At 58.2% G+C, this 16,263-nt stretch overlaps 3 protein-coding genes across 3 annotated transcripts; all 3 read right to left on the bottom strand.

Annotated features, from left to right (window-relative positions):
• Window positions 1-2,874: 2,874 nt before the first annotated feature.
• SMIM24 (small integral membrane protein 24) lies at window positions 2,875-5,298 on the bottom strand (the record flags this gene model as incomplete). Its single annotated transcript, XM_079701443.1, has 4 exons — window positions 2,875-3,007; window positions 4,193-4,258; window positions 4,511-4,622; window positions 5,232-5,298. 4 exons carry the CDS (start codon window positions 5,296-5,298, stop codon window positions 2,875-2,877), a joined length of 378 nt encoding a protein of 125 aa, XP_079557569.1.
• A 2,039-nt stretch (window positions 5,299-7,337) lies between these two features.
• Window positions 7,338-7,920, bottom strand: SMIM44 (small integral membrane protein 44; the record flags this gene model as incomplete). The annotated part of the gene is made up of 2 exons (XM_079702853.1): window positions 7,338-7,576; window positions 7,719-7,920. The coding sequence occupies 2 exons, from the start codon at window positions 7,918-7,920 to the stop codon at window positions 7,338-7,340; spliced, it is 441 nt and encodes a 146-aa protein (XP_079558979.1).
• A 3,290-nt stretch (window positions 7,921-11,210) lies between these two features.
• On the bottom strand, window positions 11,211-16,263 carry DOHH (deoxyhypusine hydroxylase). Its single transcript, XM_079702100.1, has 4 exons — window positions 15,948-16,263; window positions 14,224-14,300; window positions 12,849-13,089; window positions 11,211-11,591 (listed from the first exon to the last, which is right to left on the bottom strand). The coding sequence occupies exons 1-4, from the start codon at window positions 16,219-16,221 to the stop codon at window positions 11,272-11,274; spliced, it is 912 nt and encodes a 303-aa protein (XP_079558226.1). The 5' UTR covers window positions 16,222-16,263; the 3' UTR covers window positions 11,211-11,271.

Below are 16,263 nucleotides of genomic sequence, written 5' to 3'. Positions count from 1 at the left end.
GGATGGATGGTGGGAAGGTGGGTGGTTGGATGGGTGGACAGATGGAGGATTGGATGCTGGAGGGAGGGAAGGAGAGAGAAACAGAGGGAGACAGGGAGGGAGGGCTGATGCATGGATGGATGATGGACGGCTGGAGGGAGGAAGGGAAGGACAGGTGGATGGATAAATGGATGGGTTTCGCGTGGGGGGTGATAAAGGCTTTACAGACCCCCTCCCCCAAAAAAGACTTTACAGACCCCCTCCCCCCAAAAAAGACTTTACAGACCCCTTCCCCCCAAAAAAGATTTTACAGACCCCAACTGAAACACATATTAGGGATGGGCTTCTCTGTGAGGAAGCCACCCTCATTTTGCAGGTCGGCAGTCAGGAGAGAAGAGAGTGAGGTTATGTGAGGCCCCCATGGATTCTGAATCAAAGAATTACCCCCTGGGGCTTCCCTGGTGGCACAGTGGTTGAGAATCTGCCTGCCAATGCAGTGGACACGGGTTCGAGCCCTGGTCCGGGAAGATCCCACATTCCGCGGAGCAACTAAGCCCGTGAGCCACAGCTACTGAGCCTGCGCGTCTGGAGCCTGTGCTCCGCAACAAGAGAGGCCGCGATAGTGAGAGGCCCGCGCACCGCGATGAAGAGTGGCCCCCGCTCGCTGCAACTAGAGAAAGCCCTCGCACAGAAACGAAGACCCAACACAGCCAAAAATAAATAAATAAATCTATTAAAAAAAGAAAAAAAAGAATTACCCCCTGGTCCTGCCCGGCTTCCTTGGAGGATGTTCGGAGAGGGGAGGGGCTAAGAGGGGGCCCGACACGGGGAGGGGCTTAGGGGGCGGGACTCACAGAGGGGAGGGGCTTACAGAGGAGAGATTTAGAGATTTAGAGAGGGAGGGGCTCAGAAAGATGAGGACCCACCTGTCCCCGGGCTCGCTGCACCAGATGGCATAGACCAAGGTGAGGACAAAGATGAGGAACAGGGAGGCCAGCGCAGCCCCTAGCCCCACCAGCCACGGCTTCCACTGGGCCACTGCGGGTGGGAGCAAGGCGAGGTCAGCAGCCTGGCCGCCAGCTTGGGACTTTCTTCCCCACCGCGCTCCCACTCCCTCCCAGGGCCTTACAGGGTTGGGCCTGAACCAGCCTCGGGACCAGAGCTGCGAGAAGGGAGAATTGGCCAGGGGTCGTCCGGAATCTATCCATCCTTCTCCGTCTGTCCTCGCCCCTGTCCAGCAGGTTGCCGCCCCAGCCAGAGGGGGAAGTGGCCTGCGCAGGGCACCCCAGGGCAGGATGTGGCCGGTGCCGCAGGAAGTCGGGGGTGGGGCCCCCTCACTGGGTTCCGGGCACCATGGGGAGGGGCTCAGGGTCCCAAGCGTCCGTCCCAGCCCCCATCTCCCTGAGGCCTATCCTGACCCTGTCACTCCCCATGGCCAGGGACATGGGAGGGGAGGCTCAGGAAAGATGGGGAACTCATTTCCTGAGCGCCTGCTATGTGCCAGGTCTTGCAGTGGCTCTTGAGCTCCGGCACCTCCTTCAAGCCTCACACTCTGACGGTCAGAACTCTTGTCCTCACGTTGCAGAAGAGGAGACAACTCGAGGCTCAGAGAGGTCAGGCCACTTCCCCTTGGCCACACAGCATCCCCAAAGAACATAGTTCTCCCAGCTAGGAACACCCCCTACCCCAACCCTCTCCCATCCTGGGACATGAACCTCCAAATTTGACCTTAGCCAGAGCCTGCACATGCCCCATCCTTTGGGCAGCCTGGGCTTCCATCCCAGCTCTGCCAGCAACAGCCAGGGAGAGCTGGGCCAGTGGCTTCCTTCTTTCTAAGTCTCAGTATTTTCAGCCGGAAAATGAGACTAATTGCAAACTGACCGAGACGGAGACCATAAGGATGCTAGGCGTTCAGTGGGAGCACCTATTAGGGAGATTATTACATTTTTTTAATTTATGGTTTTTCTGCCCCCTAGTGGACGATCCTGGGATGTTCTCAGACAGAAGCTCCCCGCCTTCTGGACTGGATCCTACCACCGGCAGCTACCTGCTCCAAAAGGGAGCCCTAAATGCCAGCCTTTATCAAAGTTCTCATCAGGAAATGGTTAACATCCAGGGCAAGGTCCAGGGCCCGTAGAAAGTGAGGAGAGGGGGGAGGTTGGAAACAGGGAGGATCCCTTTCCAAGATCCCTTTCCAAGATCGCGCACGCGGGGGCACCGCACCCTCCAAGACCCAGTTCCCAGAAATGGAGTCACGTGATCCAAAACCCTGGGTTGGGGCGGGGGGGGAGCAAGGCTTTCCTAGGAGACGGCCCTCGGGGCTCGGGACAGCAGAATCGAGATTGCAGGGGGAGCGCTTAATCTGCCCAGGGTATCTGGGCACCGTGGAGTTTGGTTTCCCACCCTTGCCTGGGCGTTACCCCCAACCCCAAAAGCTGTCTCCTCAAGGGGAAACTAAGTCCCACGGGCTGACAGTAGGCCTTCTGAAGGGCTCTTCACCAAGAGGCAGTCCCTGGCCGATACTGGTCCTGAAGCTGAGTGGGAGGGAGGAGGCTCTGGCAGATAGATATCAGGCAGAGGGCAAAGAAATCAGGCAATGGGTAGAAGCAGGTGGGGCCATGAAATTGCAGGGGTTGGGTTTTCTCAGTAACCAGGAGTGCTCTCCAAATGCAAGAAGAATCACCAGGTGGTACAAATCATAACACATATAGACCACATAACGCACAAAGATCCCTCCTTGAGCGGGGAGGGGTGGTCCCAAGCCTCTTCATTCAGGACGCTGTACTCTCAACCCCAGATGGAGTCACTGCAGTGGCTTCAGGTTCAGGTCATTGCTTCTAGGGTGTGGAAGGGGCACCCCTGGGGGGCTGCCTGGAGGCAGCGGCTGAGGAGTCTTCACATGGCCATGTTCTTGACTTTCTCCTGGTCTCTGCGCTCCTCTTTCTCCTCCAGCTCCAGCCCCAAGTTACTCTCTCCTTCCTTCTCGGCCTTTTTCTCCTTCTCTTTCTTCCCCTTCTTGTCTTCTTTACTGTAGGGACACAAAGGCCCCAGACCACAATAAGAAACAGTCACTCCCATTTAACGAACACTTACCTGTGCCAGGTCTTATGATGAGCGCTTTACAAAAAGAATCTTTGTTGAATCTTCAAAACAGCCCTAACAAGGCAGCCTTGTTATTTCCATTTCACAAAGGCAGAAACTAAGGGTCAATTGTCCCATGGAAGGATGGGTGGATGGGAGGAAGGAAGGAAGGAAGGAAGGATGGATGGGAGGATGGATGGATGGGAGGATGCATGGACGAATGCATGCATGGATGGATGGGTGGGTGGGTGGATGGGTGGATGCGTGGATGGATGGATGGAGGGAGGAATGAATAAGGCAGGGAGGAAACTACAAATTAGGAGCACCTATGGGATCTGGAACCTCCAGCATATCCTGGGAGTAGGAATCACATTTTACTGGGGCTGAGCTGGGTCGTAGACAAAGCACAGTCTGGCCCACACCTGTCCCTCAGGCATCTTGGGCTCAGCTGAGAATCTCCCAGCCAGGATAGTGTCCTCCCAGCTCCTGAGCTCCTACTTCTGTCCCCAAGCCTTTGCCCAAATTGGGATCTTGCCCTGAAAGAGCCCCCAGCCCTGCCTGCATCCCTGAGCCAGGATCATGGGAGACACTGAGCCCAGGAGAGTCACCCACACCAAATCACACACTTGTGCACAGTCCCTACACAATCCCACACCACAGTCTTGTTCAACAGGTATTTATTAAGTGCCTACTGTGTGCCAGGCCCTGTGCCGGGCCCTGGGGCCAGAGGCAGGACCAAAGCTAAGTTCTGTTCACTTACTGGAAGCCACTATCTAGTGTCGAGAAACCGGTAAATGACTAAGATAATTTCAGCTGGTGATACATGCAAAGACAGGTGCAGGGCTGTGGCAGAGAGAGTGTGAGGAAGGCTGGTGGTCAAGGTGGGCTTCTGTGAGGAAGAAACATCTGAGCAGGGACTGAAGGAGAGACAGAGCCAGCCAGAAGATATGGGGAAAGGTGTACAAAGTAGAACCAACAGTAAGTGCAAAGGCCCTGGGGCAGGAACGTGCTTGAGGTGTTCAAGGACAGAAAGAGGTCATCCGCGCACACCCACCCCTCCCCTCCTCGAGGAGGGGCCTCACGCAGACCCCCTGACCCCCACACACGTCTACACATGCTCATACGGCAGTACCTCAGGTCCACCTCCTCGTTCGAGCAGGGATCCATCCTGAATGCGGACTCCTCTTCATCCTCGGTTCTGCAGAAGAGATGGAGATGGAGGGGTGAGGGCGGGTGAAGGGTGGGAAGTGGGGGCAGCCTCAGCCTCAGTCTCCCCCAGGCTGGGGGGACTCCAGGAAGCAAGAGAGGGGGGCTGCATGGCTGTCCTGAGCTGTGGGAGCAGGGAAATGGGGAGACAAGAAAGGGACCGGAGAGGGTCATGAGGTAGGAGGGGGTGCCCAGCGCTTTGGGGTGTGGGGAGGAGATGGAGGGTGGGGAAAGGGGCTCCCACCTCTCTTTGGAGCACCAGATATGGTTGGCCAGCATGAGGATGAAGACGATGAACAGGAACACCACGACAGCAGCCAGGCCCACCAGCCATGGCTTCAGATGGCGCTCTGAGGCTGTTAGGAGGTTGGGGCAGAGGAGACTCAGAAATGGGAAAGGTGGGGGGCCCCCGAAAGGACAGGGGGCGAAGGGTGCAGGGGATGCTCAGACAGAGGAGTCTTGGAAAGGGGCTGGGTTTCACAGGTGGTTTTGTTTTTGTTTTTTGACTGAGCCCTGCGGCACGCAGGATCTTAGTTACCCGACCAGGGATCGAACCCGTGCCCCGTGCCCCCTGCAGTGGAAGCACTAAGTCTTAACCACTGGACCGCTGGGGAAGTCCTTTAAAATTTTTCTTTCTTCTTTTTTTTTTTTTGGCTGCGCCGCAGCTTTTGGGACCTTAGTTCCCTGACCAGGGATTGAACCCAGGTCCCAGGCAGTGACCCAGGTGGGTTTTAGAGAAGGGGACGGGGCTCTGAGAGGAAGGGGTGCTCAGGGATGAGGTGGGAGGCCCAGAGGGAGTGGGGGAGTTAGGGAGGCTGCCTCCAAGAGGGGCCTGACCCCACTCCTCTTCTGCCTGCCCACTCGGAGGCCTCGGTTTTTCATCAAAGGGGGAGATGGCGAGCCTGTGTCCAAGCCCATCCCCACGACCCGTCCTCCCGCCCCCGCCCCAGAGGTCGGAGCCCTACCCTGCTGGGCCTCAGCCGGCGACAGGAGCAGGGCGCTGAGCAGGAGAAGGGTCTCCAGGGTCCCCATGGCACGGAGGATCCAGCAGTCCAGGGACGGGAGTGCACAGTCTGGTCAGGATCAGGGGAGACCCTGCCCAGCCCCTGATAAGGGGGCAGGCAGGTCTGGGGGCGGGGCAGGCCCAGACCAGAGGGCCCCTCCCTTTGCCCCACCTGGTTGGCATCCACCCCCTCTCCCCTGCCTTCCAGGAGGGCAGACTCTGGACCTGGTGTAACGATTAACACGGGAGTCCGGCCCCTCTGCCCTGCACCCCACCCAAGACCGCCAGCCTCAGGGTCCCCCAGGCTCCCTGCCACAGGCGCCGGGCTGAACTGGCCCTGAGCTTCCTTCCCGGCTCAGTGCTTTTACACATCATTGCGATCCTTTCTCTGCATGCACCATGAAATTTTGCCACCTGCGTTTTACAGAGAAGCCAGGGAAGCCAGGAGCATCAGGCTGGGCAGAAGCAGCCAGAGCTAGATGTAAACGCGGGTCTCTCCCACCACCAGCTTATACTGGCTCCTCTTGGGTCCCCGACCCCTGGGGACCCACAGCCAGCTCCAGGGGGAGCAAACAGGGCAAGAAGGGATGGGCCACCATCCACCTCCAAACCCAGTTGCTACCGTGTGGTCGGAGAACGGGGCCCCTGGGATAGCTGATGACTCAGATTCCTGGCTCTCCTGCGTGTCAACCTTGATCCCCAGGTTGATTAGATAGGGGGCCCTGCCCGGGCGAATGGGGACCCCACCCCAGCTGCCACGGGACAGCCACAGCCCAAGCACATGGCAGGAAGGCTGGGATGGGGAGGCCTGGCCCTTCTCCAGGCCTGAGACCTCCATCGGACGCCTAGGGGCTGGGGGAACACCAGCATCATTGCCCACACATGTACGGAGTGCCTGTGAATTCCTGGAGCCCCCTCCCTTCCCGAGGTCTGACCACGGTCGCTGTGCCCGAGGGCCACTCGGTGGAGCCCAGGACAAGCCCAGTTCGACCAGCCAGGCAGGCACAGGTGAAGCTCCTATTGTGTGCCCCAGCCCATGCAAAACTCAGGAGCGAAGGAAGCCCTCAGTCTAGTTAGGAAGTCAGGACCCCCAAAGACAGACCCATCCAGCTGCCGAACCAGGAATGAGGTGAGAGATGGGAGCCGAGAAGATTCTGAGGTGGAGGAGCCCAGCGGAGCAGGCTTCTGCTTTCCGAGGCAGGTCGCTGGGCCAGCCTCTTTCCACAAAACGTTCTCTCTACTCTGACCGAGTCATTTCTGGGCTGTGTGCCTCTGTTTTCCCATCTGATAATTGGGTGCAATAAATCATACCTCAGAGGATTTAACGAGATAATGTTAATACAAGGAAAGGGGTTGTTTAGCATACAACAGCAGGCACATTCGAAGCTCTAGCTAAGGGTTGGCTACTATTATTGTTGTTATTATTATTTTTAATCTTCTTAGTATTTTTTGGTTTACAGGTTGCCAAGGGCTTGGTGGAGGCCGGGTGGAGTTAGGCTCTGGGACTATGGGGGAAACCAGAGTGTGGAAATAAATCAGTGTCCAGGGCTTCCCTGGTGGCGCAGTGGTCAAGAATCCGCCTGCCAATGCAGAGGACATGGGTTCAAGCCCTGGTCCAGGAAGATCCCACATGCCACAGAGCAACTAAGCCCATGCACCACAACTACTGAGCCTGCACTCTAGAGCCCGCGAGCCACAACTACTGTGCCCACATGCCACAACTACTGAAGCCCACGCGCCTAGAGCCCGTGCTCCACAACAAGAGAAGCCACCGCAATGAGAAGAAGCCCACGCACCGCAATGAAGAGTAGCCCCCACTCGCCGCAACTAGAGAAAGCCCGCGCACAGCAATGAAGACCCAACACAGCCAAAAATAAATTAAAAATAAAATAAATTAATTAAAAAGAAATCAGTGTCCAGCCACTGGAGTCCACCAGCCAAGAAAGAGAACGTTCGCTGTCAAGACAGCGCAGATCAAAGGTAAAAGGGCTCCGATGGGCACAAGTCCGGTTTATACAACCGCCAAAGGGGCTGGAACCGGCTCCCAGGCTGGAGGGCAGGGCCCGGCTCAGCCCAGCTTCCAGAAGGAGCTTCGGGCTGGTGGGTCTTTGAAGGCGATGGAGGGGTGGTGGCAGGGCCGGGTGGTGGCTTCTGCGGGGGCCCCCTCGCTGCCCCGAGCAGCGTCCTCGTCAACCCGCCAGGCCAGCGCCAGCTGCAGGTCCAGCTCCTCCAGACTCTCATCCTCGGGGCTCTCGGGCAGCTCCCGGGGGGCATCCTCCTGGTGCGGCTTCGGGCCGAATGCCCAGTCTGAGGCAGGAGGCTGGTGAGGAGCATCCCCGGGCCCGGCCACCCTCTGCCCCCTCCCTGGCAAGGAGAGGCCCTCGGACACCCCCCCCACCAAGTGGCCCAGCACTAGCCCAAGCCAGGCTCGTAGTGGGTAGTGGCTCACCGGCCAGGTCGTGGGCGAGGTCCTTGATGAGATGCCCGACAATGGCATAGGCTACGGCCACCACGACGAATGCAGCCAGAAGCAGGTACAGCGCGTACCTGGGGAGGCGGATGGTGTCCAGCGGCGGTGGGCGGTACTCCTCGTAGAGTGGCGAGGCCGGGCTCCAGCCCTCCATCCCCTCCTCGACTGCCAGCACTGGCATGGCAGCCACCTGGAGCAGGGGTTGGCCAGGTGGTGACCCGCCAGGCGGAAGTATTAAGGAGCTTTTGGGTAAGAGGATTTGGGGCTCCCCCACGGCCTCCATCTGCCTGGATGGATCACGTTGCAAATCACTTCCGCCCACTGGCCCCCTCCCTCGCTCAGCTCCAACCATGCCAGGTGCTACCCTGCACGTCCATCCCCACCTCAGGGCCTTTGCACAGGATGCTCCCTCTTCTGGGAAAATCCCTGCTCTCGTGGAGCTGACGTTCAAGATGGAGAGATAGACTCTGAGAAATGCATAACCTTAGAGTAAATGATATATTGTGTTAGAAAGCAAAGAGTGGTTTGAGGGTACTGTGGGGGGAGACCATGGTCTAATAGAGCAGCCTCTCACAGTAGAGCAGCCAAGGCCATGTTCAGATGACATTTGAGCAGAGACCCAGAGGAGGAAGGGAACCGACCATGGGAGTACCAAAGCTTTCCAGGCAGAGGAAACATTCGGTGCAAAGGCCCTGGGGCACCTTGCTGGGCTTGCTGGACGGGACCTGACTCAGGTGCTCACGGGCGCCCTCCGGTGGCTGCTGCGGGGAAGACAGACTGTAGGGGCGACGATGGACCCGACTCAGGTGCTCACGGGCGCCCTCGGGTGGCTTCTCTGGGGAAGACAGACTGTGGGCTGAGGATGGGAGCCAGGGATGGGGAGGAGGGATTGAGCTGGTCCAGGTGGGCAATAATGATGCTGGACCAGGTAGAGGCAGAGGCTTGGCGGGGTGGGGGTGGGGGGCAATGGACAGGGGTGGGGGTGGGGGGCAATGGACAGAGCTGGGGTAGATCTTAAACTGATCAAACCCCGATGTTTGCAGGCTGAGCACCTGAAATGATGGAGGTTCCATTTCCTGTGGGAGGAGCCACTTTGGGAGGTAACATGAGGAATTCTAAGGACATGCTAAGTTTGGGATGCTTCATCGATATCTAAGTGGAGATGTCCAAACTGGACCCTGAGTCAAGAGCTCAGAGGAGGCCCCGGGCTGGAGTCAGGACAGTGGGCGTCATTGGGACATAGATGGGGTTCGAGCCCCAAGAGTGGATGAGACCGCCCGGGCGGGGGTGTGGGTGGGGCCGGAGGACTCAGCCCTGGGCCAGTGAGGGAGAGGAACGGGAGATGGAGGCGGGCCCAGAGGCGGAGTCCCTGAGAATTTCCCAGGAACAGGGTGGCTGGCCGGGTCAGAGGCTGCTGAGAGGGGGAGGGCGCAGACTGAGATGTGACCACCATATTTGGACACTGGGAGGTCACCTGTGGGCAAGGACGGTTCTGGGGACAGGAGGGGCGGTCCTAGTTGGCGCAGGTTTGAGAGAGCTGCAAGTCATGAAGTCAGGAAGGGCTGTGGATGGTGGTGGTTCATGTTTTTAAGAAATTACAGCTTGAAGGGCGGAAAATGGCGGAGGGGGTGGTGATGGGATGAATTGGTAGATTGGGATTGACATATATACACTAATATGTATAAAATAGATAACTAATAAGAACCTGCTGTATAAAAAATAAATAAAATTCAAAAAAGAAAAAGAAATACAGCCTGTCTATGCTGACGGGCAGAGGGAAAACTGGAGAAGGGAGAAAGGCTGAAGTGGTGGCCGAGTTGGCGAGAGGGGCTGGGGGCCAGGGGATAAATGGGGGAGGGGGCCCGCAGCTAGCGCCCGAGGGTGACGCTGTGAGATAACAAGAGATCTGTTTGGTCTTCGTCCTGGTTCCTGGCTTGGAGCTCCCAGGACCGTGTAATTTCCTGAGTGATGGGGGAGAGGGGAGCCTCCTTTGTGGTTCATAATCAGCCCCTTTCCACCACGCCTGCGTGTATGCTAATGAGGGCAGGGGCGTGGCAGCTTCGGGATGGGGGCTGGTGGCCAGGGGAACTGACCCTGGGATTAGAGAGATGGAACTTTCAGCCCCACCCCTCAGGGAGAGGAGAGGGGCTGGGGACTGAGCTTATTGCCAATGGCCCGTGATTTGCCAAATCATGCCCACGTGATGGAACCTCCATAAAAATCCTACAGGAAGGGGCTTGGAGAGCTTCCGAGCAGGTTAAAAGCATCCACCCCAAACTCCACGGGGACAGAAGCTCCTGTGTTTCCGACCCTTCAGACCTTGTGCCTCTTCATCTGGCTGTTCATTTGCCTCGTTTATGATAAACAGATTAAGTAAAGTGCTTTCCTGATTCTGTGAGCCATTCTTGCAAATCATCAAATGTGAGCAGGGGGTGGTGGGAACCCCAATTCATAACCAGTCTGTCAGAAGGATGGGAGGTCCGGACTTGGGACCTGCATCTGAAGTGGGGGTAGTCCTGCAGGACTGAACCCTGAACCTGGAGGGTCTGCAATGATCCAGGGTAGATAGTGTCAGAACTGAACTGAATTGCAGGACACCCAGCTGACATCCACGGAGAAACGGAGAATTGCTTGGTGTGGAAAATGCGTCACATGTAAAATTAGGTTCTCTTGTTAACACCTATTTTATAGAGTGGTAAATGGGCTGCTTGAGACTGCATGAGGAGGAAGTAAGGGAGGTAGGTAGGATGGGAACTCATAGCCCGGACTCTTAGTCATACCACTAAACCCCTTCCCCTATGCCCCCAATAGGAGTAGGTGAGGATGACGTTTGGAGAGGGCCAGGATACAGGGCTGTTCCCCCTCACCCCCTTTGGGGGATCTGGCTGGGCAGATTTTACCCCTGGGAACTGATGTGAAACAGGGCCACAGGCTTGTGTCAGTCATACAGTGTCTGGGGCAGGGCAGATCCCAGAGCTGAGCTCTCCAAACGCCCTGGCCCCTCACACTTAGGATATGTTCCTTTAGAGAAGCTGACCCTCACCCCAGAGGCCCCCCAACACACTCTGAGAGTCATCGCTTGGCAAAAATAATTTAGTAGTCCATTTGGGGAATGTCCTGAGACCTGCTTGTCCCTCCCTGAGCTCCAGCCCAGGCCACCCCAACCAGGGACCACCTGCCCAGCCCAAGGACAGCTCTCTGACGCCCCCAGACCCTGCCCAGGCCCGACGGGGACGGGTTTGCCCACAGCACCTTTCCCTGCACCCCCTCATTCCTAGAGAAGCTGGGCCACAGCACCCCAACCCCCCAGAGCACAGCCCTGTCCCTGGACCCCCTAGATACCCCTCCCACGCCAACACTGCAGCCCTGCACTCAGAGGGGCAGAGAAGAGACTTCAGCCTGGCCCCGGGGCGCCTGCAGTCCACTCGGGGGTTCAAGATGCGAAAGCAGCTGGGAGGCAGGGAAGCGAGATGCAATTCATTCCAACACGGTTTATGGGCAGAGTCCTCAAGGGAGACAGCCGGGCGCGGCCCTAGGAGGGGGGTGGGCGCAGGTGCTCCAGCCCGTCCGCGTACTGGAAGGCCGGCCCCGTCTCATACTCGTACATGTCCAGGGCCACCTCGCAGCTCTCCCGCACCACACGCTCGGGGTCTGCTGCATGGGCCCGCAGGGCGGCCAAGCAGGCGGGCCGGGCGATGGCCCCCAGGGCCTCCGCGCACTCGTGCCGCACCATGGGGTTCTCGGTGGGTCGCGCCAGGGCTGCCGCCAGCTGGGGCACGGCTGCCTCGTGCTGCAGCTGGCCCAGGACGTAGCCGATCTCGTGGCGGAAGAGGGCACTGCCGCAGCACAGGCCTGCGGGAGAGAGAGTTGCGGGCTGGGGGCGCCATCGGGACAGGAGGGGACCTGGGGCGGGGCAGCCTGGGGACAGAAGTGTCCAAGAGGGGTGGAAAGGGTTCCCGTCTCCAGGACACCCCGCCCTGGTGCTCAGCGCTGCCCAGAGGGAGGGCCCGGAGACACGGGGCAGGAGAAGCAGCGAGGGGCCAGCCAGGCACTGGGAACTCCGCCCTCCCTCCGGCCGGACTGGGCATGGCCTCCTCCTTCCCAGGCCCAGGGTCCCTCCCGGCCTCTCCCTGGACTTCTGTACTCTGCATTGTCCTCACACCAGCCAGTGCTATTTGCAGGCACGTTGTGCATTTGTGCTTCTGGGTTTCTTCCCACACGACTCCACACACGATAGAGTCTTATCAGTGACACTGGGAATCCCGGGCCTTTCACCCCACCACAGCCAGACAGGCCACGCTTCTCCTGATGGGGATCCATGGCCGGACCTGGGAGTGACCTGCCTGCGATCAGATGCCACTTTTCAGGCAGAGCTGGTTTGAAGCAGGCCTGCCAGACTGTGCGGCCCCTGCTCCGAGCATGACCAAGGACAAACCCACCACCCACCCACTCTGTGCTCCCACCCGGCTTCCCCTGGGTCCCGGGTCATTCTGATGGCCGGGCATCTCCTCTGCCAGACAGGAAGCTCCAGGAGGGCAGAGGGGGCCTCTGAGTGCTCTGTGGACCAGAAGCAGACCACCTCAGGCATGGGGGCGGGTGCCAGGGGACCCCAGGATTCCCCGAGTCCCCCCCCTCCTTTTCAGGTGGGGGAACCACAGCCCCGCAGGCTTGCACGGGGCTCCCTGCAGAGCTGGGATGAAAATGACACAAGTAAATGATGACAGGGCCTCTGGGGAATTCCCTGGTGGGCCAGCGGTTAAGACTCTGTGCTTCCAATGCAGGGAGCGCAGGTTCGATCCCTAGTCAGGGAACTAAGATCCCGCATGCCTCGCAGCGTGGCCAAAAAAAGTTTTAAAACAAAAACAAAAAACAAAAAAACAGGGCCTCTGGGGATCAAATCCCAACTCTGCTGCTCGGACCACTGTGTGATCTTGGGCAAGTATCTCTGCCTCTCTGGGCCTAGGCTTCCTCCACAGAGAAGAGGGGATAATGAGGAGTACCGGCCCCAGGATGCAAGTGCCCTGGGACGCTGGGCTGCCCCATATGACAGATGTGGCCACTGGGCCTCCCCAAGGGGCCCCGACCCTGCCCCCCGGGGCCCCTCCTCACCCTCGGCCAGCGCCAGGGCAGCCTCCTCCCCGCCAGCGTCGCGCAGGGCGAACATGGCTCGGTATCGGTCGAAGAGCGGCCGGGCCTCATCCAGCAGCGCCACCCGCAGCCGCCCCACGTCGCGCTCCTCGGCAGATGGGGCTGGATCCACGGAGAGGTAGGGCCCCTGAGCCACCGGCTCCCCGCTGTGCTGCTGCAACCACTCCAGCCGCCGGACGGCCAGCTGGCACGTCTCTGCCACCTGCGGGGACAGGGGGGTGGATGTGCCAGGCCCTCCCCAAGCCCCCAGGGCTCCCGGTTTAGCAGGGGTGGAGCCAACAGACACAGGACCAACTGATCCTTCCAGACTGGAGACAAACCAGCAGGGGCTGCTGTGATTAGAGAGTGACCAGGGGCAGAGGGCCAGGAGGGGCTAGCTTGAAGGTGACATCAGAACCAGTGGGAGAGGCGTCAGGTGGAATCAGCCAGTGCAAAGGCCCCGAGGCAGGACGTGCCAGACCCGTCAGGGAAGAGCCAACAACAGAGATGACCTGAGGTGGCTGGGCCAGACTACTTGGGGCCTGCGGGCTTGGGATTTTGTCCTAAAGGTGATGACAAACCGTGAGTCTTTAGGCACAGAGTAGGTTAACAGATGATGGATAAACAAATGTGGTCCCTCCACACACAGGAGCATCACTCAGCCATGAAAAGGAGAGAAGCCTTGACACTCGCTACCACGTGGATGGACCCTGAGAACACGATGCTCAGTGAGAGAAGCCAGACACAGAAGGACCCACGGTGTGTGATTCCATTGATGGGAAACGTCCAGAACAGGCAGATCCACAGATACAGAGAGTGGGTTCCTGGTTGTCAGGGGCCAGGGAGGGGGTGGGGAGTGACTGCTGATGGGGGTGGGGTTTCCTTTTGGGGGGGATGGAATGTTCTGGAATTAGATAGTGGTGATGGCTGTACAACTCTGTGGATGTACTAAAAACCATCCAAGTGTACACTTTCAAAGGGGGGATGTTATGGTATGTGACATATCTCAATAAAGCTGTTATTTAAAGAAAAAAGAAGGAAGGAGGAAGGCAGCAGGGAGACCCTGGACGAGGCTGGGTGGCCCCAGGCGGCAGACGTGGAGAAGTGGGTGGGTTGGGGGATCTCCCACAGGTGCAGGGACTGCCGGTGGGGGTCCGGGAGAGGGGAGAGGGGGACGGGGCCGGCCGACCAGGGCAGGTGCTACATGTGAATCAAGAGTTCAGGTTTGCCCGGTGGGGCAGTGGTCCTCTCTCGGCATCCCTGGGCTGGGTGGTTATCCTGGCAACCAGGCACAGGGTCTGAGGCTGGTTCCTGGACCCGAAGCACGGAGGGGGGGGTGGGGGAGGGGCCACGTTACCTCGATGACAGGGTCAGTGGAGTACTGCTTCAGGATCTCCAGCACCTCTGGGTTCCCAATGGCCCCCAGGGCCTCCCCTGAGAAGAACAGGGCAGAGGGCTTGTGTTGGTTGGGTGGGAAACGCCCTGAATGCCTCGGCGGGTGGAGAGGCGCTAACCAGCACCAACGCCTCCTCCGTGATCCCCCTCCCCATCGCTCTGCCTGTATCCGGTGGGCCGCTCCAGCCACTGAGGCTTGGAGCTGGAGCCGGTCCAGCCCTGAAGCTGTGACAGTTAGAGTCCCTTCCCCAGAAATCAGGCTTTGCTGGAACCAGACTCAGACCCCGCCCCGGCCCGCACCCCCAGAGCTCATGGCCTAGAGGGGAGACACAGACAAGCGTGTCATTACAACTTGGGGACACAGGTGGCAAGGAGCCAACAACAGTTGGCTGAGTCAAGCCCATCAAGGGGAGCCCTGAAAACCCGGAGAAGGTTTTTAAGTTGCGCTGTGGGCAAGGACGGTCAGCAGACCAGCACCATCCTGCCTCAGGGCCTTTGCAAAGGCTGTGCCTGCTACCTGGAGCACCTCTCCCCAGACATCTACCTAGATAACTCCCTTACTTCACTCAGGTCTTTTAATTGGTAACCACCAATTAAAAATGGCAACACCGGACTTCCCTTGTGGTCCAGTGGTTAAGACTCTGCGCGTCAAATGCAGGGCGTGCGGGTTTGATCCCTGGTCGGGGAACTAGGATCCCACATGCCCTGTGGCGAGGCCAAAAAAAAAAAAAAAAAAGGCAACACTTCCAGCACCCGAATCCCGCCCATTGCTTTATTTTCCTCCTTAGCATTTACATAAGTGTTTCCACCGTAACATGACTGGGTGTTCTACAAAATCACACGCTCAAACTAACAGCGCTTATGGGACAAGAGAGGTTTGGGGTCGAACATTCTTTGTAAGGAGAGCTCCAACAGCATCGGTGATTGGGATCTTGAGAGGTCCCCAGGGCAGCCTGGCGTAGCTGGAGATTATCGTGGGGAATATGAAAAAGGCCCCAAAACAATCAAATGGAAACAATACCCCCTGCTGGCTATGAGCTCACTGGATATATCAATACAAACGCAGCCTCGGCTGCACAGACCCACCAAGGATGTTCCTATTCCATCTTGTTTGCCGTCTGTGTCCCCTGTGAGAACAGAGCCTGGCCCACAGCAGGCAGTCCATAAACATGTCCGGTGAATGAACTGAATGAGTGACCTCAGGGGTTGACCATCCATGGTCACCATCCAAAGACACCATATGTCTTTGTATGAACGAAGAATGGTTTTTCCATTTTTAAATGGTTTTTTAAAAATCAAAAGGGGACTTCCCTGGTGGTGTAGTGGTTGAGAGTCCACCTGCCAATGCAGGGGACACGGGTTCGATCCCTGGTCTGGGAAGATCCCACATGCCACGGAGCAACTAAGCCCATGAGCCATTTAAAAAAAAAAAAAAAAGAAAGAAAAAAATCAAAATCAAAAGGATCACATTTTATGACGCGTAAAAGTGACGTGAGATTCAAATCTCAGGGCCCATAAAGTTGGACTGGCTGGCGGCCACACGCCCATCTGTTGACTGGGCTTTAGGGTGGCTCTTATGCTGCAGTGGCAGAGTTGAGACCCGGGACAGAGATCGTGGGAAGATATTTATCGCCCACCCCTTCCAGAGCCAGCCTGGTATAGCCCGCACCCTCACCCGCCGCTCACCTGCCTCGTGGCGCACCATGGGCTCCTGGCGGGTGTCACGAAGCACGTCCACCAGCACGGGGATGGCGCGTGAGTCCTGCATCTGACCCAGGCAGTAGGCCAGCTCGTGCTTGAGCAGGGCCGAGTCATCGCTGAAGGCCCGGCTGATCCAGGAGATGGCTGCTGGACCCCCGAGCCCACGCAGTGTGAACAACGCCCGGAAGCGGGCCTGCAGGGGCTTCTGGGGGTCCACCAGCATCTGCCCCAACCCCTCCACCTCCTGCTCCGTCACCATGGCGCTGCCGCTGGGCTTGGGCTAAACCAGGGGACTCGTGGG

Source organism: Hyperoodon ampullatus, assembly GCF_949752795.1.
Source record: "Hyperoodon ampullatus genome assembly, chromosome: 4".
NCBI lineage: Eukaryota > Metazoa > Chordata > Mammalia > Artiodactyla > Ziphiidae > Hyperoodon > Hyperoodon ampullatus.
Note: the sequence above shows the minus strand (reverse complement) of the source record. Positions and strands in the feature narration are given on the sequence as shown.

Excerpts from the sequence above, each read along its gene's own strand:
- DOHH (XM_079702100.1), bottom strand. The coding sequence starts at position 16,221 with ATGGTGACGGAGCAGGAGGTGGAGGGGTTGGGGCAGATGCTGGTGGAC. Across the intron at positions 14,301-15,947 it reads CATGGTGCGCCACGAGGCAG|GGGAGGCCCTGGGGGCCATT; the intron begins GTGAGCGGCGGG and ends TGTTCTTCTCAG. Across the intron at positions 11,592-12,848 it reads TGCCCTGGCGCTGGCCGAGG|GCCTGTGCTGCGGCAGTGCC; the intron begins GTGAGGAGGGGC and ends TCTCTCCCGCAG.